The sequence below is a fragment of the Phasianus colchicus genome, chromosome 16 (assembly GCF_987193195.1).
Source record: "Phasianus colchicus chromosome 16, bPhaCol1.hap1.1, whole genome shotgun sequence".
Lineage (NCBI taxonomy): Eukaryota > Metazoa > Chordata > Aves > Galliformes > Phasianidae > Phasianus > Phasianus colchicus.
In genome coordinates this window covers 16,429,732-16,457,025 of record NC_143451.1, presented here as the reverse complement: position 1 = coordinate 16,457,025, position 27,294 = coordinate 16,429,732, and the positions used below count along the sequence as shown (strand labels likewise).

Here is a 27,294-nt window from a genome sequence, read left to right as displayed (position 1 = left end):
ACACAGTATTCCAGATGGGTCCTCATGAGGAGGTAGAGAGGGACAGTCACCTCCCTGTCCCTGCTGGCCACCCCCTTCTGATGGAGCTCAGGATACCATTTGCAAGAGCACAGTGCTGGCTCGTGTCAAGCTTTTCATCCATCAAGACCCCCAGGTCCTTCTCCACAGGGCTGCTCTCAAGGACAACCCAACTCTTTTTTTCAGATGCTGAATGGCAGGGCCTAGTTAGTAATATGATTGCCGTAAAAATCCTGTTATGATGGCTGTATGGCAGTTAAGGACCAAAGTACAGTTGCAGAATAAGTGGTTGATCGTTGAGTTGAATTCTTGTTTCTTGAGGCATATGTGTGTGAGGTCTGAGGTACTTTACACCTTTGAAAGATATATTCAGTAAACTTCTCCTTTACTGTTCCTGGATCTAGTTCATTTTTCTTGGTGTGGCAGGTAATACTACTAAAACTTAGAATACAGTGTAATCTTTGATAAATGCTTGTTTCGTCATACGACATAAATATAATGTTCCACAAGAGAAGAATAATGGAAATCATCTGTGTGGGGTTGTTAGAGTAGGAAGGGACTCACTGATTAGAAATTCCTTTTTTCTTCCTGAAGCATAAATAAATAAATAAAAATCCCATTTTGTTACTCATGATACTGTAGCTTTCAAAAAGTCATGCCAGTACTACTGACAAGTGTGTTACTGTAGTGTGTTGTGTGTGTGAGATGAAATGGTTAAAAAAAAAAAGCATTTGTGAACAAATGGCACTCTTAAGTTTTACAATACTACATATTTACTTGTTGCACCAAAAAATGCTAAAGGAAGGATCTCATATGTAAGTTGTTCATTAAATTTACATACCTATTGTTTCCACTGTTGCTGATGACAGTTGAGGGATTGTCCTCAACAGTCTTTGCCTTATCTTCTCTTTATTTTGCTTGTTTCTTACTAATCTCAGCCTGTCTCAACAAAATTTCAATTTCCTTATCCTGCTTGTATGGTAGTTGTACCTTTTGTCTTTTGTGAGCTCTTTCACTGATCAGTATTACTCTAGTTACTAAACTGGCTATTGGTTTGTGGGTGGGTTGTTGGTTGTTTTTTTTTTGGTCATACTTGGCTTTTCTTACAGGTATGAAAATGGGTCAGCTTATTATCATGAAGATGATCGTGAAGGTCTCCTAAAAATCTGTCGACTTGTTATTCACACATGCTATGAAGACTATACAGTAGAAGGATTTAATGTGCTATGTAATAAGCAGCCTGTTATATACATTAGTTCTGCAGCTAGAACAGGCTTGGGCCAAGCTCTCTGCAATCAGGTAAAGTAAATCAGGTGCGGCTCCAATAAAACTTAGCTATCTTCACGTTGTCTATTTGAAATCTAGATTTTAACTAATATATCCAGACTTCCTGCAAGAAACTGGTGCTTTTTACTGTCAACAGTCTTGTAAATTTGCTGGGACCAGTGAAAGTTTCCTCTAAATCTGTGTGTCTGCCTGGGATGTACATTGGAGCTTCTTCAAAATTGTTCCCAGTGCTACTCTGTTGAGTGAATGCATGTTTCCCCAGACAAGCTGAGCAGTCTCTGCAGTTCTCCTGTTTCTTCCACGCATTTGATAGCCATTGTCAGATTGGTATTTCATATGAGAAGATTACTCTCATCTGTGCATTGTCTTTCAATGAACATAATAGATTTTTGTACCTTTATTAAATTATTGTATGTTTCTGAGACTTACTGTCCCAGTTTGAAGAGTTAACGATGCAACACCCCTCTCTCCCCTTGAGAGAAAGGAAGGAAAGAAGAGGAAGAAACCTGATTGAGATAGGAGAAGCTGATTTAAAAAGGAATGAAGAGATAATGCAGAATGATTCAGAATAATAAATCAGATGAACCAAAAAATTAACTGACGGAGAGAGAAAATCAGGCTGAGTCTTTATCAACAGGCCCTCCATGGCTAGCCTCCCAAAAAAGATGAGAGAACTTTCCCCTAGTCTGAAATCGGAAGATCACGTCTCCCAGAGCTGAAACTCTTGTGAAGTATCTGAGGCTGCTAGAAAGCACAGCAGAAATGCACTCAACATTGTGCTTAAGCATCAGATAGCCTGCCATGTGATGTTATGATATGGAATACTGGTAAAACCAGGACACTTAACAATGATTTCTGTGCTTGTTAAAAGAGGGTATGAAGAGAGACATTTTGAACAGTGAAGTCTGGGTGTCAGAGTTCAATTTTGACTCTAGGAGAAGCATAACTTGAGCGATGGTAAAAACAGTAGCAATATTGAGGAGAGGAGAAAGGAGTTTCAGATGTGGCTATACTTTGATGTCAGTGGAATATCTGTAAGCTTGTAATACGAGAATACACTGTGTTAGCATTGCTTTAGTAATTCTGCTTTTCAAAATTATAAAACATAGGCAGAGGTCAACTTCAGTTATTAAAGATGTTGACTGCAGAGAAATAAAATTGGTACCAAAAAAGGAAGTAGACAAGAATAACTTGAAAATTAAGTGGTAAAGGTTATTGTCTTTTCAAGCAAAATGTTGCATGTAGTTATTGATTGAAATTGATGCAAATAATGCTGCTAAGAACTGGTATTTTGGGAACCTTTTGCTTCTGAATACGGACCAGAGACTGCTAATAACACTAGTGCCTCATCTCTTGGTGGTATGGTAATGTCCTTATCAGGTGATCACTGAACTTAAGTGATACTGTTTAAGCTTAGACTGTGATAAGCAGTGTATGTGGTTGTAAAACAATGGGAAGCACAACGGCAGCAGAGCAGCAAGGTCCTAGGCAAGCAGCAAGTGGGGATTTGCTCAAATGCAACGGCTGTGGGCAGAGAAATAAAGGAAAGAAGCTGCTTACATTCAGAAGGCCTCAGGTATGCAGGGGTCTCCAGCAAGATACCTTTGCTTCCAGTGACAACCCTTAGATGAAGTGTGGTCTTACATGCACCTGAGCTCCCCTGGATTGGCCCTGTCTTCCTACCAGGTGCTCAGTCACCACTTCAATCTGTGACTTAGCGTTTCCGCTACAGTACACAGAGTACACAATTGGAACTTTGATTACAATTGAGTAATCAGACATTAATTCCATTTCTGTGAAGTAAAAGTATCTAATTAGAAATGCTATATGCATTTCAAGTACTAAACAGATGTTGACTGTATGGGGCTGTGTTTTCAATTCTCCGTATGCTTTCTTTCCTCTGCTAATAATTTAATCATAAATTTTAGTAAGATCCTTTTCCAGGGTGTAATACCCAGATTTGTATTATAAGGTTTATTATTTTTTGTGTCACTAAATATGTATATTTCTGCAAACTTTTGAAATGATTCTTCTGAAGCATGTCTGAATTGCTCAATTTCCATCATTTTTATTGCAGCTAGGATTACCCCTCTCTTGCATGTGCCATGTGCCTTGTAACACTATGTTTGGATCTCAGCATCAAATGGTGAGTTTGTCTTCCCTAAGAATTTTTTTCATTAATAAGCTTTTTCCTAACAACTTTATTGATGTTCACTCAATTTTTCAGCCTCTTACTCTACCATAAACAAAATTTTCTAAAATACCAGCAGCTTGTGTGTTGGCCTTGTAATATGCTGAGTATTTTTTTTTGATACTTAGTAATACACATTTTAATCCAAAATTTCTAGAATACGCATAGTAGAAGGCATGCTTACAAAGTTCACTATGTATTTATGTTGTATTTTTCACAAAAGCTTTTTTGACCTTAATTTTTTTAACCTTTTGAGAAGAAATTGCAAGTCACAAATGAAGACATAGAGAACACCTTTCATAACTTTAGTATGTTGTCCCTTTTCACTCATAAAACACTTTTCAGTTCAGTAAAAACAAGTCTCTGTTGTTTGGTATACATACTTATATATCTTTTTCTTATTGGTAATAGGATGTTGCTTTGTTGGACAGATTGATTAAAGATGATGTTGAGTGTGGCAAACTGCCTTTGTTGCTTGTGGCTAATGCTGGTAAGTGCTGTGGAAAGACAATAACAAAAAAGCATACTATTTCATGAATATATATAAAATCCAAAATAAAGGTACATTGTCTTAAATAGTTTTGTAGCTGCAGGTCAAGAAATATCAGGAAGTATCTGAATGACAGTGCACTTATCTGTCCAGAGGAAGTTTTATTTACCTAATTCAAAATTGGATTGTACTGCTACAATTATGTCTACATCAGATGGTGCACTAATGCAACTAAAACTCATCTTAACGTGTGCAAATCTTGTTGAGAGTCAATTTCATATTACAAGTAATAATTTTTGATAGATGTGCCATCAACTTTACTTTTAAAATCTGCATTTTTCTCTTGTTAATTAAACAAAACTGCCCATAAAGAGGTGGCTTACTTGCTTTGGACTTAGAAACAAATATACATATCTAAGACATTAATCTTGACTTCCATTCTTCCAGTTGAAGTCATACCTTGAAAATATTAAATTAAAAAAAAAACTTTTCGTATGGGTGCCTAGGTAATTTAGTTTTCGGAGTATTTCTAACATGCACTGGCAAACAAAGCTAGCATCTTTAATTTTATCCAGAATAGCAATTGTTCATATGTCACAATGATATGAATATTGTGTAGTTGACTGTTTTTAAATATCTTCCTTCCTATTCTTGTTTGTGACTTTTCTGGCAACAGTACAAGAGGTCGTCTTATGTAGAGTCCTAATTTGCATGCTTACCCTTTGTTGTTGCATTTTTTTCCTTTCCAACAAAGGGACACCAGGTGCTGGGCACACAGATAAACTTGGACGGCTGAAGGAACTTTGTGAGCAGTATAAAATGTGGCTCCATGTAGAAGGGTATGAAACTTGAGATGTGTATTTATAAACTATATTCTTGTAAAAGTCCAGTCGATGGACAGCACGTAGCTTTATGGCTAACCAAAAAACTACCTTTACTTTTGCCATATTAAGAATTTAACGTGGTTGTAATTTTGTCATTGTATGAGATTGTTTTACGAATACAAGAATAATTAATTGGAGTGATTACTTCAGCATAGGTTATGGGTTACTTTTACTCAGAAGGCAATCTTATCTGCCCTTGCTTTGAAGAGCTTGAAATACAAACAAAAGAGAACTTTATTAGGTAATTAAGGGAAGACATTATACAGTGGTTATTGAGAATGAGGAAGGAGGTAGAAGTGTCATTACTTCAGTGAATGTTGTCAAGAAGGGTGTCACAAGTGCATTATGCAGCATAACTGGAAGAAAGTTTAAACCAAAAGGAAAAGAAATTGGAAGAACTCAGACAATGTTATTGAGCACTCCAGTGTTCTTATATTTTTTGAGCATGGAGTAGAGACTCAGTTTCTCTCAGTATTTCATTAAATAGCATCATATTTGTATGGCTCTGATTCTGAATTGCTGCTGAATTACAGATACAATTTTGGGGGAGATGATTTCCCTGAAGGTTGTCACATTTTTAGGATGAAACAGATCTTTGTTTTTGGGTTTAAAACCTTGGAATTCCAAATAGCAACACCTACTGCACAATTCATTAAAATTTGATTTATGTGTATGAACAAAAATGACCTCTCTTTTCACATTAACATGACGTATTTGAACTGAAGATTGAAACACTCTCTTAATACACACTTAATACGTGCTAATACTGCTTTATTTTTCTAGTGTGAATTTGGCAACTTTGGCTTTGGGTTATGTCTCCTCTTCTGTACTGGTATGTTCTACCATATCTAGAAACCTTATGACACTGTAGACTTTAAGGTCATGATCTAATAAAAATGCATACAGTTTATATTCTGCCTATTGTAATAAAATTTAGGCGGCCACAAAATGTGACAGCATGACTCTTACCCTGGGTTCCTGGCTGGGTCTGCCGGCTGTACCTGCAGTGACACTCTACAAACACGAGGATCCTTCTTTGGTACGTTCAGCTTTTCAGTCACCATTTTCAAGATGTTGAAACGTTAGTTGCAGTTGCCACTAATCTGGCAAAAACTGAGTAATTGAAAAAACGTTAATCACAGTTTTTTTTGTTTTCCTTTTTAGTCCTTAGCAGCTGGGCTGACATCAAGTCAGCCTGTAGAAAAACTTCGTGCCCTGCCACTGTGGCTCTCTTTGCAGTACTTAGGCCATGATGGAATTGTGGAGAGGATAAAGCATGCTTCACAACTAGTAAGCAGCAGCTTGTTAATACATTGATAATGGCCACTTGGCTTCTCTTTGTATGGCCTGGAGAATGTTCCTGAGTATCCTCATGATCTGATTTAACAATCTGAGCCTCTAAGCAGAAACAAAGTTCAATAAGCAGTACAAGTAATATCCAGATAGCTATAACAGAACACTGTTACACTCGGGAGTGTTTTAATAATAGATGTTAATACATATTTTTTATCATTGTGTTGTAGAGGAATCAGCTAGAAACATCATAGTTGTTGACAGCACAGCATATGTTAATATATATCATGTTATGAATAAGTAATGAAAGCAGAACAGCAGTGTTCAAGGGAAGGGTGTGCTGTTAGTTTGTGTATTTTGTTAGTTTTTATGTGTAAAATTCTTAATTCTTGTTCTTCCTAAAAACTGAGTAACCATCTGTCACTCTTCTATATTAAACATTCTGCCTGAAAACTGCTCAGAGAAAGACTTAATTTTCTTTCTCTATTTGGCATGATACCAATTCTTTCCAGTACTTGAAAAGAACATATAAACAGAACGGGGAACAAATGTGTACATGGGTTTATAGTGATAGGACAAGGGGAAATGGTTTTAAACTAAGATGAGAGGTTTTAGGTTAGATATTGGGAGGAAGTTTTTCACACAGAGGGTGGTGAGGCACTGGAACAGGTTGCCCAAGGAGGCTGTGGATGCCCCATCTCTGTAGGCATTCAAGGCCAGGCTGGATGTGGCTCTGGGCAGCCTGGGCTGCTGGTTGGTGACCCTGCACATAGCAGGGGGTTGAAATAAATGATCTTTGAGGTTCTTTTCAACCCAGGCCATCCCATGAATGCAAGTAACAGTAAATTTACAAAGCTTAACAAAAGAGAATCTCAACACATTTCTTCAAATACAATAGCAACTGCACTGTTTTCAAAGAAAGATCATTACTTAAGTAAAATATTTATAGTCCATTTTCTGACACATATTGTATTGCCTTGTTTATATACAAAAATTTGTAGCTTAAAAGTTTTTAAAGAAATTTAAGATTGAGAGAGGGACTAAACGGATGTGGGAAGTGGAAAGTTGCTGTAAAGGTTAGTGAAGAAACTATTGGCATGAAAGACCACAGTGACAAAAAATAATTAGTCATTAAGCTGTGTTGTTGGGTTTTTTTTTGTTTTTGTGGGATCTAAGAGTGATCTTAGCTTTTGTATTAGCCTGTTCATAGTTTAAAACCACACTGTAAGAATGTCTTTTTTGCTAACAAAAATAATTTAGAAAGCTATTATAAACAGATGCTGTTGTAGCAAAACAGTTAATTTTCTCACATCTACACACTGTGCTTTAGTTAGTTGACTGAGTTGTAGTATCCATAGAATTTTGTCAACAAACACACTAAGACAATGAGAAGCATTTTGTATTAGTTGTAACAGGAAAATGTTTTCTATCTCTAGTAAAACTGTTTAAATTTATAAAGAAGAACTGAATGGATCTCCCACATTTCATTGGCTTTTGTTTGCAAATAGAAATTATGCTGGTGACTTCTTAGTTTATCAGAATAATTTTCATGTTTTGTCTTTATTTTGTTTCCCTTCTGCTGTTCTCTTCTAGAGTCAAAGGTTGCTGGAAAACTTGAAAAACCTGGATTTCATTAAAACTTCGGTACAGTATGCATTTAATATTTTTGGTTGTGTATAGTTTAGTCTTTACCTGTTAAAAGATACAAATAACTTTTGACTCAAAAGACATTATCTAAAAATACTATTCCAATGTGGTAATTACTTTGAAGATGCTTGGAATCTTTTTTGGTTAAGTTCAAGTATTCAGTGAAATAATGTAGCTCATTTGTGTGTGACATCAAGATTGTACTTGTTCCTTCACTGTAAATGCTTGCATTCAGTGGAGCTGAAATCCAGAAATTGTCTCCAGACTTTAATTTTTGTTTAAAACACCTTTTGTATTTTCTTGGTAATACACTTATGAAACTGATAATAGGTTTATGAAATCATTTTTCTTAAAGCTCATAGATTCTGACTGCATCTTGTCCATGAGATAATGCTGTAAAACCTGGGAAATTACATGTAAAAGTTATCCTAGCTGACAGTCTTGTAACAGGATTCGTTTTGGAAATTACATCTAATGTACAAATTCCAAGTTCAGTTTCTGTGAGATGTTCTGTTTAACGCACTTTTTTTTTTTAGGATCATTCCAAGCAACAATAATCCTTCTATTGCAAAGGTGTTTTTTCTAGGAGTATTAGTGGCTTTGAGAGTTGAAGTTACTGTGGCACTTGCCCCTTCTGCCTGAATAAGCCTTGCATTTGTAGGACTGTGTCTTTAGTTGCTTACAGAGGTTGCCTAGTGCATCTCTCCTACCCAAAAATGAGAATCAGTTATCTTACTGTTATTCCTGATGGAACTTTCTTGATGTCCCACAATGATTCTGGTGTGATTTTAAAGAAAATTTTCTTTAAACATTAATATCTGAGAATACATAAGGCTAAATCAACATTCTTTACTAAAATACATCTGTTAGTGAATGTGCATGGTTCTCTTGCTTTATGATGATCAAAGTTTAGTTACGCATGTTGTAAATCATGATTTATTTTCCATTGTCTACTGAAATGCTTACTTGCATTCCTGAAGAGTTAACTTCTATTTCTGAGATAGTATGAACAACGTTAGTGCAGTCAGAACAAAATTATCTGCTTTGCTCAGCAGTCTAAAAAATTCTTCACTAGTAAATATTTAAAAAGAATATTTGAAAATACATTTAGCATTTTATTTTTGTTAAGGTTGAAGATGAACTGAGTTCACCAGTGGTGGTTTTCAAGTTCTTCCAGAAGTATTTAAATAGAGGTACATGATTTGCTGCTGGATTTTTTTCTTGGAGGTGATGCTGTATTTTCATTTCTTTGGGTTTTTTTAATAGATAAATTATTAGGTAAGTTATTACTTGGTAGATTATATATAGTGCACTTCTTATCTAACTTATCCTTAAAAAGGTATACTTTTATCTAGTGATAAAACCACACAACTTTTTTTTTTTTAGGTTCTGTATTTTCATAGTGGGTTATTTCTACTATCTTGACTGAAATTTGGACATGATTTTGATCATGAAAGCAGATTAATAATCATCTCCCATAAACTGCAAGCTATGTTTGAAGATACTGATGAGGGAAGATATTCCACTGTTTTTTCTTGAGGCTTCCCTGTTTCTTTTAAATGTTGAGTGGCTAGTTGCAAGAACTGCATTTCTCTCTTTTACTGCTGTTTTCTGTTGCATAGTTTTAAAAATAGCAGAATACCATTAGGAACAGGTCTCTAAATACTGTCGTGGGTACAGAAGCCACACTAAATATAGCTCGGCAGAGAACATCCTTGGATGTGCCCTCCCAAAAGAGAATTTTTATGTCCTCTTGGCTACAGCAGAGGATGTTGTGCTGTTTGTATACACACAAGCGGAGGGTGAGAAGATACCAGGTTGGGTGAGGCAACTGACTACTAGAAAACTTTACAGTTTTGCTGTGAGTGTTGATTTTAATACTGTAGGTTTTTTTGTGATTCACGTGGGGAAAGGTTTTCGTTTTTCATCTACTTAGTGGCATTACTTACAAAGGAAACCTATTCATTTTGGACCAGTAAAATGACTTGCTTCTTACATTGATGCATTTTGTTTGAACAGCTTTACGTAGGCAGAAGTCACCCACCTGAAATATAAGGATGTAAAATGTTTGGCTGCCTTTTCCATATTTTGTGTGTATAAAACAAAAATAAATTGTTAAAAATAAATTTTAAAATGTTAAAACTAAACATTACTGTATGCTATGACAACTAACCTCTAATATTTTTTTGTTTAATAATTCCTCATTAGTCTACTTCATGTTCAGTACATAGTTTAGATGTGTTATGTTACCTAGGAAATGTAATCATCTTTTGTCTAAATTTCAGGTTGTTTTTTTGTTTAATTAAGAAAATACAAATCCCCTTCTGTAATTCTTGTATTTTTGGATTCAGATCAAACACCACATGCTGCACAGACCTCAGCTATTCAGCACTGTGTAATAAGTAATGAAGGACACATTTATGACACTTTCAATCAGTGGGTAAGAATGATTTCCTTTTCCCTCTGGAAAAAGAATAAGTGAAAATTTAATTCTTCCAGGGGTTCATCAGTAATAATAAAGCTTTCAGTCGATAAGCTTAGTAATTATTCCTGATCTGATGTCCTCAGCAAAATCTGCTGGCCATTTTGGATTATAAAGAAAGATTTGCTCTGAAGCAGTTATTTTCATGCTTCTTTTTTTATTTTCCAAATGTAATTCTTACTAACGTTATTACTGCATCTTAAACATTTGGTAGTGTTTTGTTTCGCTTGGGCTTGGGTGAAAATGTGAAAACTTCAGAATTCTTTTCAGTTGTCAAAGTACTCCATTGACAGTGTTTGTTTAGTTTGAGTAGACAGGCTTTTTTTCCTAGCTTTTAGAATTATTTTGGGAAACTTGTGCTCACAGAGCTGAGCATGTAACTATTCTAGAACAGTTACATAATAATCATGGCATACTCAACAATTTTGCAGAAGTTTCAGACTTACAGCTTATGCTGAGGTTTTCATGACTTTAAGTATATGTCCAATCTCTTGTTACTGGCAAGCTGAAGTTTTTTGATGTTTTTTGTTTTTTACCGGAGGTGATTTTAACAAATACGGAAATCTGTTAAGCAAGTAGTTCCCCTGTACAAAGAGTCTAATTGGAGTCAGTGACTGTGAGGTCACATCTGTACATTCCTTTACCTGTGCCTTATCTCTTCAGCTAGGAGAGCAGTTGGCACAGCTGGTTCCTGCCAGTGGGATTGATGTGGTGGAATTGGAAGATGAAGGCACATGTGTGCGTTTCAGCCCATTAATGACTTCTGCAGGTAACATTCACACTACTCAGCCAGTTGTAAAAACTGGAATTTCCTATAAAATTGTACATCAGTCTCCTGGTATAAAATCATATATGTTCAAGAAACTTTACAGTATTGTCCTATTATGATAATTATTTATTTATTTTCAATAAATTATACTGGCTTTATCATTTCAGGTGTGTCTCTGTAGTGGGTGCATTAGAGATGGCTCAAATACTGTACGTGACCTCACTAAATGTGCAAAGACAGATTTTTATCAGTTATATTTGTAAACTTGTTAGGAAAAGCAAGGGAGATATGCACTGTTTCTGAGAGTTATACAAGAAATACAAAGGATAAATCATCCCAGCTTTTCCTTCTCTCAGCTGCTTATCATAAGGAAGAGATGCTTATTGTTTCTACACAGGTGATTCTGCACTGAAGTGGTGCTTGTGTTCAAAATACAACTAAGTAGACTAAATGTTTTCTAAACCTCTGGATTATTTTTGTAATTACTGATGTCAAAGAGAAACAAATCTGTGTTTTGGAAACTGCTGAGAATTTGCTTAAGGTAGCACCGAATACATAGTTTGTTTAGACTTAACAGCTGCATGGAGTAACTTAAAGAGAGCATTAGGATCAGGTGATGAACGGTAGCTGCTTCTAGCTTTTGTAGGGTGGTTTAGGCTATCAGAATGCATGATGTTGATGTGAGAGGATCCGTAGTGTACATGGGGAAACTAGATCTGTAGAACAAAATTGCTTGATGATGCTGTGATTTTTACAGTTTTAAAAGGAAACTACAGGAACTAATTTGTTATCCGTTTAGCTACGTTAAAAGGATTTTTTCTGATGGAGGCTACTGATGTAATGAAATAAGATACTGGCCTTATTAGTTTGTAATATAAGTAATTTTTCTTATTTTTGTGGAATGCTTAGATCAGATTGTTTTGATTTAACAGTGCATAGATAAATGAAAAAACTTCAGTACATACAGATCAAGGTATCTCAGTACTATCTGTAAATTATGATGAACTTAGAGTGGTTTATTTAGATTATTTGTTTAATTCAGACATCTATGCATGTCCATTCACTTTCATTGCATACTAATACATAGGCTCTTTAGTTTTAGGAACTGAAATACAAGATGTTGATCAGTTAGTAGACTGCTTAAAAATGAAGATACCAGTACTGACAAGTACACTGCAGCTGAGAGAGGAGTTTGAGCAAGAAGTGAGAAGAACAGTAGGCCTGTTGTATATTGAAGATCTCAGCTGGCCAGGATTAGGTATTGTAAGGTATATCTTTCAGTATTTTCTTCCTTTTGGGTGGATAGGCAAGCACATTATTGGAAAGGAATAAAGGATCTCTTTGGTAGTGATTTGGGTGTGTGTTGCTTGCGATTATCTGGCTTTGTCCCACTGAAGTGTTTAATTTAAAACAAAACATGCAAACAAGTTTTTTATATTGTTTAAGAAAAGGTGAATTGCTTTTTAAGCAAATTACAGCAGTATTTTTAATATGGGAGACAGCATATTGAATGTAGTGTGCAATGCTGCCTAATTATACTAAGCATAATATACATTCATATCCTTCACTTACATAGTGAATAAAGCCCTTTAAGTGTCTATTCCGGTCATCTGATACAGTCTACTGGGAAGGATTCTGTAAATTTGAAACACTGGAAATAATCAATATGTTACCTAGAAATCTGTTGTATTCAATTAGGTTTGCATTGGCCAGCCTCCCCCTTGCTCCCAACCCTAAATCTCATAATCTGTAAAGTTGTTTATAGCTTTTGGTTTGTAAAATATAGAATTTTGTAGAAACAAGCTAGATCTGTGAGTTTGTTTATGTACTCTAAAGTGAAATTACTATCTCCTGGCTTGATTTGAAGATACAACTATCACAGTGATGGGAAGAATGATGACAATCAAGAAAAAGAATTGGAAAAAATTAACACAGAACTTCTGAAAAAATTAAATGAACTGGAGTCGGATCTCACTTTTTCTTTGGGTAACTGCACTTTAAAAAAAAAAAAAAAAAAAAAGACTATTAGCTTCAGCGCAATCCTGGCTGCATTATGATCTTTCAGCAGGTCACACGTATATAGTTCATTAAAATGCAAAATTACACTGCTGTATATATTGTTAATTTATAATCAACATCTCTAACTGTTCCCCTCGCTCCCTATTTCAATTGATAAATGTTCAGCAAAGCTTGAACAAGTTGTACTGTTTTCACCTACATATGTGAAAACTAATGTATGAGCAACTAGACCTAAAAGGGTTTCTTGCCAGAAGGAATGAAAACTGCAGGAGCACCTCTCTGTAAACTGAAGCTTGTCAAGGAAATCTAGTGAAACGCAGTGTAACCTGTGCAGATTATTGCACTTAATTACTGAAGTGGGCATGTATTATGTGAATATTTAAGGCTTTCTAGATTTGTAAGCATGGGCATAGATAGAATGTATTGCGAACACTTTTCAATATATTACTAACACTTGATTCTCCCAATGCTCACAGGCCCAGAATTTGGAGGACAGAAGAACTGCATTTATATTGGCATGGTAACTGAGGATCTGGATGTGTCGGAGTTAGTTGAAACTATTGCAGCAACAGGCAGAGAAATTGAAGAAAATTCAAGAGTATGTGTTCATAAAATCAAAGAGCATTTCAGCATCTTTTGTTTTTCTGTACTACCCTCAGGGCAGTTTGTGGTGTTTGTTTTGGTTTGTGGTGGTGGTTGTTGTTTTTGTTTTGTTGTGGGTTGTTTGGTTGTGGTTTTTTTTGTTTTTTTTTTTTTTTTTCAAACCTGTTGTTCAATCCCTTTCTGCAAACAATATATCCCCGTGGTACATGGGGTTATTTAGTTTGCTCTGATGACCATCTTTTCCGTTTTTCATTTTGTTTTTATTAACATGCAGTCACAAACTGTTGGCATTTTGGAGGAAGCACCTGTCACCAAGGACTCTGATGTTAAAGCTCATATTAAATTATGCAAATTAGCATTTGTCTTGCACATAACAAAACCATGTCTTTGTTTTTTCATCTTTTGTTTCCCCAGTAAGCTGTTAGGCCTCTGCAGTGTAAAATGTGACTTTTGCCTTCTGGGTGTGTATATATGTAGTTTTAAAAATCCTATGGTCAGTCTGTATGTCTTCTAATTTACAGTAGTAATGAAAGAGTTCTCATAAAATGCAGGTTTAAATTAGAAAAAAAATCTGACTATTCAGTTTACATCCTCAAAGCCTGAATTAAAAATATAATTTCAACTACACATCATATACATAAGGATGATGTAATTTCTGTTTTCATTAGTTGTTGGAGAACATGACTGAAGTTGTTAGAAAAGGAATACAGGAAGCGCAACTTCAGCTTCAGAAAGCAAATGAAGAACGACTTCTTGAAGAGGTAAGGCTATGAAGTTATGTAACGGCTTGTCATGATGTGGCTACCTAGCTCATCAACCAGTCTTTAATTGTGGACTTCGCAGGGGCTGCTACGACAAATACCTGTAGTAGGTTCTGTGCTGAACTGGTTTTCTCCATTCCAAGCCTCACCAAAAGGAAGAACATTTAATTTAACAGCAGGTAGGACTCCCTGCATCTGCAGCCATGTTATGCTGTATTCTAAATGTTTCCAATTTTATACTGAAATTGCAACGCTTTCTTGTGCTGATTGAGTGACATAATGCACCCTTGGGATGTAAAGGAATATGCTCTTCACTACTTCTGTAACACTTCGATGAGATAATCTCATCCCTTGTATAGTTTACACCTTGTTCTTGCATATTGTATCATGCTAAAAAAAGCTTTATTATATATTGGCAATAGAGGAACAACTGCTGGCCAGACATGCTGTGGAAGTACCTATTCTTGGAACAAATGCTATGTGTATAAATAGATAAGCTAGTGGGGAAGACTTTCTGCTGCATTTGGGATCTTATTTTCAATGCACTGTTTTCAAAGTCCTTAGTGAAAAGAACAGTAAGACTTCCTTGGGAATGCTTATACCATTTATAACTAGACATGTTTTCAAAGTGCAGTGATTTGATGGCTTGCAGCTGGGGATGTCAAGCCTTGAAGAAAAGGGAAAACTGAATACTGGGTGTCTACCACTGTTGTGAAGTGAGTGTGAGAGGAACTTTATTCATCTTCTTAAGACTCAGCCACTTTGTCCCCAGTTACTCAGAAACCAGCTACAGTTGAGTGGCAGTTTCAGATTAACTGCAGACGTGCTGTTTCAGAAACCTGCATTAAAAACAAGATTGTTACATTTTTTATATATATATAAATACTGATGAAAAGAGAATTTGTCTATATTCAACTTGCAACTTGCTACTTCCTTTTGACTTGCAGGCTCACTAGAATCCACAGAATCTACGTATGTGTCAAAAGCCCAAGGTACAGGCACTACTCCACCACCAACTCCAACTTCCAGCCTCACAAAGCAAAGACATTCTGGTAAGTTTCTACTTTGTGATTTTATTCTAAAACTTGCTGAAACACCCTGGCCTCAGCACACATCTGACTTGCGTGACACTAGAGAACCTGCATGAATTTCCCTTCTGTCATAATACCTGGAATTAGATCTTAAGTCCTCCCTAAATAATAGGTACAGAATACTACCACAGTCAGTTTTCTAAGAGATTCTCCTAGGAATGTAAGATATTTTTTTTATCCTCCCCAAGGTGTGTGTGAAGTCTGGGGTCTTTCTCTGGAATAGTTGGTGGCAGCCTTGCCTGTCTTAGGAGGTTGGAACTAGGTGATCTTTAAGATCCCTTTCAACCCAAGTCATTCTATGAATAGTGAGAGTGAGTTTAAAAAAAACAAAAAGTAGGTTTAGTAGTTGTGTTTGAAATTAAAGCATAAGTAATATATTATTGTGTATTTGAGCACCTGTCTTTTACTACCTAATACTGTGTTGACAAAGCCGTTCTAGAGTGAAGAGCTATTAAATACATGGCGTTTTCTGTTTAGATATATTAGCAATTAATGTAGATTTGACTTACAGGGAAGCCATAGTTCTGCACCCCTTTTTAACTTCCGGCTGGCTTCTAGCCTGTGATTTTCAGTGAAACTCTACCTTAGTATGACTTCGGAATGGGCTTCTCAGCTGAATTTTAACAGTTTCTGTGTACACAGGATAAAATAACTGGCGCTTGTTGCCTTGCATACATATGTGTAAGTGGAAGCGAGTATTTATAAGGTTAGGGTACAGGTTAGCACCTGAATAAAATCTATTTCTTTGTAGTTGTAAAATTCAAATGCTTTCTTTGAAACTTACCTTCTGTATACTACATTTTACATTTGATGCCATCACTGGTACTGTACTCTTCAAACACTTTACAGGTCAGAAAATTTTTAAAAGGGGTTTCAGAAATTCTGATGCATTTAGTGAGACCAGTTCAGTCAGCCACTGTGATGATCTGGAAAAGATGGCTCAGAGACCCCCAACTCTGTCACCTGGCCAGGAGCAAAGACCACTGGAGACATTAAAAAGAGAGCTGCCCAAGGAGGTGTCACAGGCAACAAATAAAGATACTGAAGACATTCAAAGCAGCGAATCACCAAATGACTGCACAAATGTAGAAGAACAAGGAAATCAAAGATAAAAACTAGACTCTGGCTTTAAGACTGTCCGGATAAAACACATGCCTCATAGGACAGGATATTTTAATGATGCATTTAGAATGTGAACAGTGCCACATACTAGTACAGTAACATAAGTACTGTAACTTACTAACTGGGATTTTGTACACATACAAATTTTCCCCAAACAGGAAAGATTTGTCTTTCTGTACACTTAGTACAGTTGCTTTAATCCTGTACATGTTGGTGTCAACAAAGTTGCAGTGAGATTTATTAACTGCCTGACTGCTTGTAAACATTTGTCAAGAAAATAGGCAGTTACAGTTCCAATAAGACTTCAGGCTTGACGGTAGATACTAATTCAGCAGCCATGTGTAAGATTAAGAATACAGTTGCACCCAAGTATTGTAAATTGATCTTATGTGTATATTTTTAAGAAACTGCTGATTTTTTTTAAACATTTTTATATTGAATATTCAGTTTAGCCTCTTCAGTAAAACAGCTTAGTCATGCTAGTTCTACTTCTGCTTTTTTTTCTTTCAGCATTTTTACAAATAACATTGCCAAGCAGCTGTGGTGCAGTCAGCGTTAGGGATGAATGCCTGTGTGTGTATATACAAGTCACTGAACTGTATTTTGTCATCAAAATACATTTTTTTTTCTTATTCAGGTGAGGCCCTGAGTATAGGACTAAGTAAGTTACTGAGTTTTAAGCAGTTCAGAAAGAAATAGTGCCTCTGCATGCCTAAACGACTTCTTGATTCTACCACTAAAAAAGAATCACCAATACATTTTTTTCCTTTGCATGACACTGGTAACACATGTAGCATCATTAACTGGTCTTTTCTTGTTATGTATTTTTAAAGGTAGTTAGAGTAAAGCTTGGGGAAAAAAAAAGACCCACTATAGTTGTGCTGATTTCAACACTGACTTTTGAATAACTTTCCTAGGGCAGGAGTTGTACAGATTCAGTGAAAATATACAGTTTATTTACACTACAGTGCAAGTTCATAGCATCCAGGACTACTTAAAGCACAAGTTAAGCTTTGGATATGTCAAAAGCTACAATGTGCAGATCTTCCCCCCTGCCCTCACATGATTTAGTGTAGTTGCTTTTCTGCAAGTTTCCAAAGTCTCTTGTGGAAGCAACATCTTTTGGAAAGCTTGCTCTGCAACATGGTTTTTGGAGAAAATCTTTCAATCTACAGAGCTAGACACAGAATAGTTTGCTTTGTTCTTTTTTTCCAAAGGGTGTCAATTTAATGGCTATAATGGTGGCAGGATTAACTTTGATCTGAAAAATGAAGTTTTTTTTTTTTTTTAATAGTAATGTCACCTCATTTGACTTGCAGCATTTAGATCTTGTGGGTGAATTTTGCTCTTGGGGTAACTTATGTAAATCAGAGTGCAATTTTTCTGAAGTGCATAAACAGTTAAGTTGACTAGTCTTCCTCAGTGATTTCTTTGGTGCAATGAATAAGTTAATAAGAGTAATTCGTGGGGATTAAAGTTATCACCACAATGATTATTTTCTAATGTTTTTATATTTGGAATTGTTAAACCAGTAGTTTTGGTGGAATGAGCTTCATTCTTCAGCTCCTATCTGACTGTTTCAATAAAGAATCTTCAAATGATTATTCTAAAGATATATTTTTGAATGAAGTTCCTGTAGAAGTTCCAGTAGACTTTAAGCATAAGCAACTTTCTTTCACTTTGCATAGAAAAAGAGTTTCTCAAGTCCATGTTCATATGGTGACTTCTAGCCTCTGGGTTGCAACACTGCCATTTGTCTGTATTATAGCAGTCTGATCAGCACAGATAAACCACTGAAACAAAAAACAATTACTTCAAAGTAATCGAGGTTCCTACTTAAGTAATGCAGAAGAAACGTTACTTCTGTTGAAATATTTTATTTTGAAAAGCATAGGAACACTACTATCCATGACCAGCAGCATGCTTTTTACAACTTGCTGTTCTTCCGGCACTGCTATGCTTCCCTAGAGCAGCTGATGTTGGCTTCCAAGTTAGGCCTTGTCAGAACAAACCAGTTCCCACAACCCTTCTTCATTTTTTTTGTATATGCGAGGTTTTCTATCAGGAAACAGGGAATGAGATGGAAATGGATGTTCTTTTAAAAATGTTAATGTAGAACGAATGTGGGAAACAAAGTGGGGTGGCTCAGCCAAAGGCGATGTGGAAAGATTCTGAAAAACAAGATGACAGCAAGAGCTGCTTGAAATTCAGAACACAAAAGCTCTCAATTACTCTCACTTCTAATACAATTATTTTTTCCCCTTCCCTGCTGTTGGCAGAGGAGAGCTTTGACAGGCCATACCCATTCTGTTCTCAGCTAAAGAGTACCTGTAGAATCTGTTGATCATCTTGTTCTAACCAGAAATCCACATGTGGGAAAGGCCTCCAGAAATAAGGTCCAATGTGTAGTTGTTCAGTCTTTGCATCATAAATGTTTGTCAGCTGCAGTAACATAGAACTGTTTATAGGGAGCCTTAGAAGTTAGACAGCACTTAAGCAAATGAAAGAGAGAAATGATTTAAGCTGAAAAGCATTTGTACTGCTGTAATGCTATAATGTAATGGAAAGTACAGCAATAATAGTGGAGCGGCACAATCCTAGGCTTCAGCAAATGAGAACAAGAACAAATGCTGCAGCAGTGGATGCAGAAACAAAGGAAAACTGCTTACCTTTGGAAGGCCTTAGGTACACAGGAATCTCCAGAGAGATCCCCTGGCTTCCACTACCAGCCTTTAAATGAGGGCTGGGAAGGGGTGGATCCTGGCTCAACCCTTCTATCACTCAGTGCATTGCATTCCATTGCATGCACCTGAGTTCCCCTGGGCTGGCCCTGCCTTCCCACCAGGTGCTCCATCACTGCTTCAAGCCATGACTCAGCATTTCCACTACAGCTACTACCAATCTGTTTGGTTTTTTTTCCCCTATATTATGATAACTCACTGCCGCTAAGTGGTCTTCTAGCAACAATATCTGATTTGAAATTTCATTGCCCACTTATTTATACTCACTCTTGCTCCTGTTAAAACATGGGCTGAACGCAAATCCTCATCTGGCCCTTTTTCTGGAAAAGTTGCAGGGAAAATCTCTGCTGTTTTTACATTCACAGCTGGTGAGAAATTAGGTTTAAACTTAGAAACAATTTTAATTCTTACCAAACATTGCTTAAAACAGCCACCTCCACAACACTACTATTGTAACAGGAATTTTAGAAGCTGCCAAATACTATTCCTATTTCTCATTGCCCCAGGCCCCATTTTCTTAGAACTTCTGTTTTCTGCCACACCTCCAACAGCAGCACTCTACAACAGGTATTATGTAAACATTAAAGGCAGTGCATTTACTACTAGAATCTAAAAAAATATCCAGTTACAAAAAAAAAAAAACAATTCTATTTTAACTCACCTATTCCATAAATGATTGGAAAATGAATATCCTTCTCTTCTCTGTCATTTAGTTCTGTAAGAAAAAAAGTCAAATGTGTAGGGCATCAGATTTTTTTCTGTACAGAATTCATTCAGTTGTGCATTACCAGAGAAGAATTGAGCTAACGTTGCTTAAGAAGACTGGTGGAAAAACTAACAGACAAAATCAACACAGGATGAAGCCTAAAATGAATATGGAAAAGGCGATAAGGTCAACATTAACATGTTGGCACTTGGAGTAGAGCTCTCATATCACTATATTCAGCTCCAGCCATTCCATTTTCTGTGCAAGCCAGAATCGGCTTAAAAGTCCCAGGAAAAAAAAAGGCAAAACTGCTGTGATGTCAATTTTCAAAAATGCAAGTCACCAGTAACATTTAAATACAAAGGTTATATATGACTTGAATACAATACAAAGAAGAGGAAATAATTATTTATGTGACATCACATGTTACAAATTAACTGGAGGAGTCTATGAACAGTCTAACAACATCAAAGGTCATTAAGTTCCTTTCTCAATTGCCTCTCTAAATACTCAAAACTGTACCGAGGCAGGAAATGGCCTGGTAACATTCACAGGTCCTCCCCAATCTCAACTGAGAGAATCTTTGCTGAGCAGGCTGTTTGACATTAATACACTGTAAATAATTAAATTTAAACATACAAGCCAAGTGGGAGGACGTGTACCATTTATCATTACAGGACAGATTTAAAAGGCTATGAATGGAAATATCTGTACTTTGATTTCAGTAGCTAAAAGTTCTTCAAAAATAAAATAAAAAAACACAAGAGGACATTTTCTTACCTGTTACACAGAAAGTCACTAAATGAACATCATCTGGTTGGAGATCAAATGCTCCTACAGCAACAACAATAGCAGCAATATGTAAGACTGACTGGTGGCAAAGCAGGTGCTGTATATAGACGGGGGGGGGGGGAGGATTATCAGTGTTGCACGCTGCAGAATAGATGGGTAGAAAGTACCTAATACACTATTCATAGATAATGCAACAGAGCAAAGAGTATTTTTCAGGTTTGCTTCAAACCAGCTTTTAGAAAAATTAAAGCCAAGGCTCCTAAACATACCAGTAATTTACAGAGAGTAGCCATTTAAGATGTCAAAAACATGTTAAGAAGTTGTGCCACTTGCTCCTTTTACTGACATTGGTTTAAAGTAGCTCTGGCATCACATCAACTCTGCTTTAGTTAATTGCACATATTTAAGTACTTTCTTAAAATATTATATATATATATATATAGTGAGCAAACCCAGTCTTTCAGTATATATACTTCAGTTCTCCTTTTCCCCATCCCACACTTCAGGAAAAAAAAAGTTCACCTTTTTTCCTGAAGTTCTAATAGAAATAAAATGTTTTAAATTGTAACTGGATACATGAAAACCATGAAGCTGAAAAAACACATTAACCAAAAAATTTTGTGCTGAGCTCTCATGCAATATGTACCATACATAACAGGAATCACATCATAACATGTGAGAGGGCAAGAGGGGCACATCCCACATGACATTTGCCAGACCAAATTCCTCATCCCATAGCCGCCTCCCTCAATACACGCCCCTGTTTCTTCCCAGCTCCAGTGAGGTCAATGCCTCTCTACATTTGGGAAGTGCTTAGCATAAGCCAGGGCACTTGAAATATCTAAGATGGTACTTTATGTTTCCCAATTTGCTTGTAAAGTACCATAACCACTTCTCTATACAGATTTCATGTACAGAAATAACATCTTTCGTCAGGCAATTGCAAAAAAAATGAGATTTACCTCATCACATTAAGTTGAAAAAGGAGTAGTAACTGATCAAGACACCCCCCTGTACTGATTTGGACAGGTGACAACACCTGGGCAAGATCACACATCAGCTTGTCATCAGCAGAGCTAGGAATTAGGTCCAGCTGAACTGCACTCCCATTCTACCCCCTGCAATGCCTGTCAGGAACAAATGAGAAGTTCCTGCTCCACACCTGGCCACAGGCAAGCATCAGAAGTCCAACCCCTCCTCTTCAGCAAGTTTGTAAGTAGAGAAAACACCCTCCAAAATTAATCCCCACTTGTTCCTATTAAATGATGGTGCTCAGATTAGAAGCAGATTTTACCCAAATCCAGTCAGAACTATTTTTTTCTACACGAGAGTGGAAAAAATGTGAACTTACTAAGAAGCTGATTAGTAAGTTTTTGTGATAACTGCCTATCATCATTGAAACCTCCAACTAGGTGCACTTCCAGCCTAACAGAGATGGAATAACAGGAAACAGCAGTTAAGATGACATCCCAAAGTGAATACCTTTACAAAATAATCTCCAGCCCAAACTACAATGCAATCATTAGAGGAGTCTCGCTTGTTAATGGTTGTATGTGTAGCAAACTGTGGTTGGTAATTTTATTTTGAACACTTAGGGATCATTCAAGAAATAGTACAATATTAAAAAAAAAAAATTAAAAACACCTCAGCAAACATTACACACATGCATTTCTATCGAACCCCAAGGTATCTGTGATGGTCAGCATCTCAGTTTTGGACATAATTCAGTAACTACCTCTCAGTTCCCACAAAACAGTGAGCTGAATGTGAAGGAGTTTACTCCCATGGTCTCCAGAACTACTGTAGGCCATACAGCAGTGTTCTTCTCCGAGAAGCGTCTACATAAAGACAGGTGTTGTTTGTGAGCCTTTTGACCAAACAAAAAACAACAACAAAAACAACTACTGACAATACTGGTTTTGGGTGCAAGATCTCAGAAACAATAAAAAAGTGAGAGGAAGCATCATCAATCACCTAGCAAGGCCAATATTCATTTTTCAAAACTGGGCAAGGTAGATCATGAGTTCTAGAGACCACGTCTTCCAAGTTCATGGAGTTTTTGTTCTTATCAAACTACAGAGGCAAAAAAATCTCTACATTAAGGAAAAACCTTGCTAGCCAAAATCTGTTTCAGACTTTTTTTTTTTCGCCCCCCAGCATGGGTCCTTGAAAAATCCCAGACAGATTCTCAGATCTAAAAGGAATTCACAAGACCATCATTTCTCATGAAAAAAACAGAACAACTAAAAACAGTTATTTGGAAAGTTTAGCACATCTGAAATAAAAGTTACTGGGAAACAGTAAACACCAAACCACTCAATGGCATTTTTACAGAGCCGCTATTCAGAACAGAACCACGCTTTAGATCACTGATAGAAAATACCCACAAAAACATTATCAATAAAATAGTTATCATTTTCCATACGGCTCCTTACAGAAATATTTCTTGCACGGTTACCTTGTCTGAACCCCATAAAATCAGATAACAGTTCCACAACTTACAAACTGCAGTTACTTTTGTGAAAAACAGTATGTAACAATTAACAAAGCAAAGCTGACCTTCCATACCCTGTGGTGTTAGAGAAAGATTTTACTGAACTCATGATGAGCGACACCTCCGCTTCTGTGTCTGATCCATCACAGTGTGTCAAGCAGGTGGCTCCGCTGCCTAAGGAAGATGTGAAAAGACAGTGACACTGGTGGACACTGTTCACTACCATAATTCAGATCAACAACAGTGTGCACTACTACAGTAGTGCAAGAACGACACCCCACCTACTCACTTCTGTTAGTTCAGTAGCCTCTGGCGGAAGAGATGTGTTGACTGCACGAGACAATAACATCTGTGTGTGCCCCATTATAAAAATCAGCTAAACAATGACTGGTGCAAACACCTTCCTACTAAGGACCACCTTGCTGTCAGAAATACAGGAAGCCTTTTCCATCAATTCTACATGTGTTGTTATCGCCAAACCCTGCTGACCCAGCTGGCTGAACTCTCTGGCATTCACCCAGCCTGAGACGCTGCAAAGGTAGCCACTAAAGCAGATCAAGTTTACGATCTGTTCATTTAGCAAAGTGAACATGGAACTGGTATACTGAACAGACAAACTCTCTGAATTTACCACTCAGTTAAAGCACCTTGTAACTTTTTGAGATGTCAGTTTATATAAATGAAATTGCAGTTTATTTCATTAATGCAGCATAAACCAGTGATGATCCCAACTGTACTACTTCAGAGGTACAGGCTTTGTGAAGAACACCCATTAAGATACCTGTGTGTCGGAGCACAATTAGGTGACAGGTAGTTGCATCATCTGACCCAAGAATAGACACAGAACCTATTTTAAAGGAGAGAGATTGTGTATGAACTTTGCTGTTGTAATAATTACTCTAGCAGAAGAACTGCTTACATTCTTACATACCATCATTAGGGGTGGTCACTGCAAATTCTCTCTGCTGGACATACAGAAGCCCTTTGGGTTCCACAATTTGGGTAGGCTGACTTCTTAGAAGTTTTGCCTTTTCCTAAAGATAAATGATAATAAAGACTACAGAGGCTGAATTCTCAGGTGTATTTGTCACTTGATACAAACATCACAATCCAAAAAGCAAATGCTCCCAGGTTAGCGGCAAACATGGCATATTTTGTATTTTGGAGGATTCCAAATTTCTAGTTTTTCACCTTCCTGCCACAGATCAGTTAGCTGTTAAATCGCATCATTTCACACACACAGAATACTCTTTCCCTGCTTTATGGAAAGTAAATGGAGGAACAACAGGAAAGGACCAAGCTGACATCACACACTGCCAGAGCAGATCTTGGAATTTTACACAGCACAAAATCATACAGTTGTTAAGGTTGGAAGAGGCCTCTAAGATCATCCAGTCCAGCGGTCCACCTACCACTACCACTGGCCACTAAACCATGTCCCTACATACGTCTCAATATGTATATGTCCCATCTACATATTTCTTGAACACCACCTGGGACAGTGACTCCCCAGTCTCCCTGAGCAGCCTGTTCCCCTGCCCAACCACCCTTTCTAGGAATTCTGTCCTAACATCCAAAGTGAACCTTCCCGGTGCAACATGAGGCCATTCCCTCTCATCCTATCACTACCTGCCAGATTTCCTTCTTTGAAACGTGAAAGTTTCAGCCTCTTGTGGCCACGATCCATTATACTTATTAAGTACTAACAAAATGTAGCTATTAATCATCATGCCTAATTGATGGAAAACCGACCTCCTGGGTTCTGACTGCACTGCTGGCTGGTACCGTGTGCATTTCTATACCAGGGCTGAACTACTTTACTCAGTTTTTATCTGCACTGATTATTTTTTTTTTATTTTTTCCCCCTCTACAAGAACTCAGTTTCCACAAATCAGCACTTTCTTGTGAAAAACAGCTCTCCAACCAGCTCTGTTCGGCAGTTCCTAACCCACGAGCTGCCGTTCTGATTAAAACGCCTACATTCTTAGAACGAAGTTATCACCTCTCCGATGCCGCGTTCCCGACGTCCATCCCCAGCCGCCGTTCACCCCAGGCTCCCTCGACCCGAGGGCACCGACCGCCACCGCCGCCCCGCGCCAGGCTCCCGCCGCGGGGCCGCTACCGCCGCCCGCCTCCACGACGCGGACACGCTTCCTTTCAGCCACCTCGCGCCTCTTTCACGGGGCCGGGGCCGCGCGGAGCCGCCCCACACCAGCTACCTCCGCGGGCGCGGCCCGCCCCGAGCGCCGCAGCGCTCACGTCCGGCCGAGCGACACGGCGCCGCCGGGCCCGCCCGCCCCAAGGCGGCCCTCAGCGAGGCCGCCTCGGGGCGAGAGCGGACAGGCCCCGCGGCGACGGCACGGCCGCCTGCTCACCTCGAGGTGCGGGTGGGCGCGGATCACGCTTCCCGTGAGCCGAGTCAGATCAATCCGCTCCCCGTTAATCAGCAGCGGCATCGCGGAGAACGCCCAGGGCGGGAGGCGGCCGCTCCGCGCTTCCTCCTCAGGGCCGCGCTGGGCCAAGTCGGGCGCCGCCGCGCGGAGCGCTGGGAAATGGCGGCAGAAGCCGCTAAGGGCGGGGCGGCGGCGGCAAGCGGCGATCTGCGCTCGTTCCCGACGGCAGCGGATCGCTCGCGGTGCTTCTACAGCCCTTAACGCTCCGTAACCCCCTCCTCCTTCCCTTCCGTAGTTATTCAGGAACTGTAGGAAACCGTTTTGGAAATGTCTACCATCAGCTCTCCAATTTACAAATAAACCATCCCCCAGCTCTGTGAAGCCTTGGCCCAGAACAATGCCAAGTGGGAGAGGACAGCTCGAGCTAAGGGGACTCTCAACAGAGTGAGGAAAATAAACCACACGCTCTACTTTTCTAATCTCATTTTCACAAAATAAAGTTACAACAGATACTTTCTTCAAAAGATGCTTCATATTTCACAGGGAACCTCACCAGGTGAAGCGAATCTCCTCCTCTGAAGCAGCACTGCTCTCAGATAGAGCAGCACTTACAGAACAGTCCATGTGGCAAAACGCCAGGACCTTCTAGCACTGCTGGTTGCAGCCATACTAAGGCTAACAACATAGAAGAGTCATGGAACCACTAAGGAGCTCCTGCCTGATTTTTTTTTTTAAACAAGTCTCTTTAGCATACTAAAATTGACTCTGCCCCTCAGAACAGACAGTTCAATGCCTGCACATTTTTAATGTTACACTTCGTGTCAAATATCCTTTCTCCTTCCTCTCTCTCCCCCACCCAGTTTTAATGAGACATGGAAGCTCCCGCATCACGTACCTGATACTACACCTTGTTAAGTTTTATAGAGCCTCATTTTGTAAGTGACTGATTGTGTTGCTGAAGACATAAAACTGAAAGAGCAGAAAAAGGCAGCTTCCAGAAAGCATTTTCCTTGCCATGGTTGTGAGAAGGGTACTTCTGTGTCAGGAGAGAGACAATTATTTCAGATGGAAATTACTGTTTAGTGCACAGGAACAACAGTAAAGAGAATTAAAATTAAAAACAAAAGCTAAGTTTAAATTTATACAGTGATTAACAGATCCCACTAACAAATTTTGCAGCATCATCCCTGAAACTACTTTTCAGTCTGTCAGAACAAACATCCCAGCTCTGGATAAGCTATACTACAGAGAGATCCTCAGTTAAACACAAAGCATAGAATTGGCACTCTTTGCATCAGTCTTTATTGGTTCTGAATAAACGCACTGTCTTGAAAGCCTACAAGCTCAGACTAAAAAAGGGCAGATGAACTGAGTCCCACATGCATTAAATTTTCAACTATATGTTACACAAATAACATATTTTCCATTGTTTAGAATCAAGAAAGAGAATGTAATGGTGAAAAAAAAAAAAACAGAAATCTACAGAGAAACTCTTCACTGACAAACAAACA

The 27,294-nt window shown here is 38.0% G+C and overlaps 2 protein-coding genes across 9 annotated transcripts in view; one reads left to right on the top strand and one right to left on the bottom strand.

Moving 5' to 3' along the window:
* PDXDC1 (pyridoxal dependent decarboxylase domain containing 1) overlaps positions 1-18,270 on the top strand; it is a 28,254-nt gene extending 9,984 nt beyond the window's left edge. For 2 of the 3 annotated variants that reach the window (XM_090151806.1, XM_031606724.2), the window contains exons 6-23: positions 1,128-1,317; positions 3,383-3,451; positions 3,908-3,986; positions 4,741-4,825; positions 5,654-5,702; positions 5,808-5,909; positions 6,035-6,160; positions 7,757-7,807; positions 8,940-9,003; positions 10,162-10,250; positions 10,956-11,061; positions 12,158-12,329; positions 12,929-13,047; positions 13,557-13,678; positions 14,352-14,444; positions 14,527-14,623; positions 15,392-15,496; positions 16,385-18,270. In XM_090151806.1, the coding sequence (XP_090007932.1) occupies positions 1,128-1,317; positions 3,383-3,451; positions 3,908-3,986; positions 4,741-4,825; positions 5,654-5,702; positions 5,808-5,909; positions 6,035-6,160; positions 7,757-7,807; positions 8,940-9,003; positions 10,162-10,250; positions 10,956-11,061; positions 12,158-12,329; positions 12,929-13,047; positions 13,557-13,678; positions 14,352-14,444; positions 14,527-14,623; positions 15,392-15,496; positions 16,385-16,647 (1,981 nt within the window). In that variant the 3' untranslated portion in view covers positions 16,648-18,270. Of the gene's footprint in view, positions 1-1,127; positions 1,318-3,382; positions 3,452-3,907; positions 3,987-4,740; positions 4,826-5,653; positions 5,703-5,807; positions 5,910-6,034; positions 6,161-7,756; positions 7,808-8,939; positions 9,004-10,161; positions 10,251-10,955; positions 11,062-12,157; positions 12,330-12,928; positions 13,048-13,556; positions 13,679-14,351; positions 14,445-14,526; positions 14,624-15,391; positions 15,497-16,384 lie in introns of those variants that run through there. The other variant, XM_090151807.1, reaches the window with a different exon arrangement.
* A 250-nt stretch (positions 18,271-18,520) lies between these two features.
* NTAN1 (N-terminal asparagine amidase) lies at positions 18,521-26,489 on the bottom strand. 6 transcript variants are annotated; one of them, XM_031606730.2, is made up of 10 exons: positions 25,766-26,489; positions 24,322-24,424; positions 24,172-24,237; positions 23,456-23,564; positions 22,248-22,321; positions 20,885-20,938; positions 20,060-20,113; positions 19,666-19,763; positions 18,986-19,099; positions 18,521-18,828 (listed from the first exon to the last, which is right to left on the bottom strand). In XM_031606730.2, exons 1-10 carry the CDS (start codon positions 26,315-26,317, stop codon positions 18,649-18,651), a joined length of 1,404 nt encoding a protein of 467 aa, XP_031462590.2. In that variant the 5' UTR covers positions 26,318-26,489; the 3' UTR covers positions 18,521-18,648. The 6 variants fall into 6 exon arrangements, 4 of the variants coding, with proteins under 4 accessions (XP_031462590.2, XP_031462592.2, XP_031462594.2 ...); XM_031606732.2 differs by having other exon boundaries at positions 23,465-23,564; XR_016471784.1 differs by having other exon boundaries at positions 18,741-18,828; positions 18,986-19,115.
* Positions 26,490-27,294: the final 805 nt, after the last annotated feature.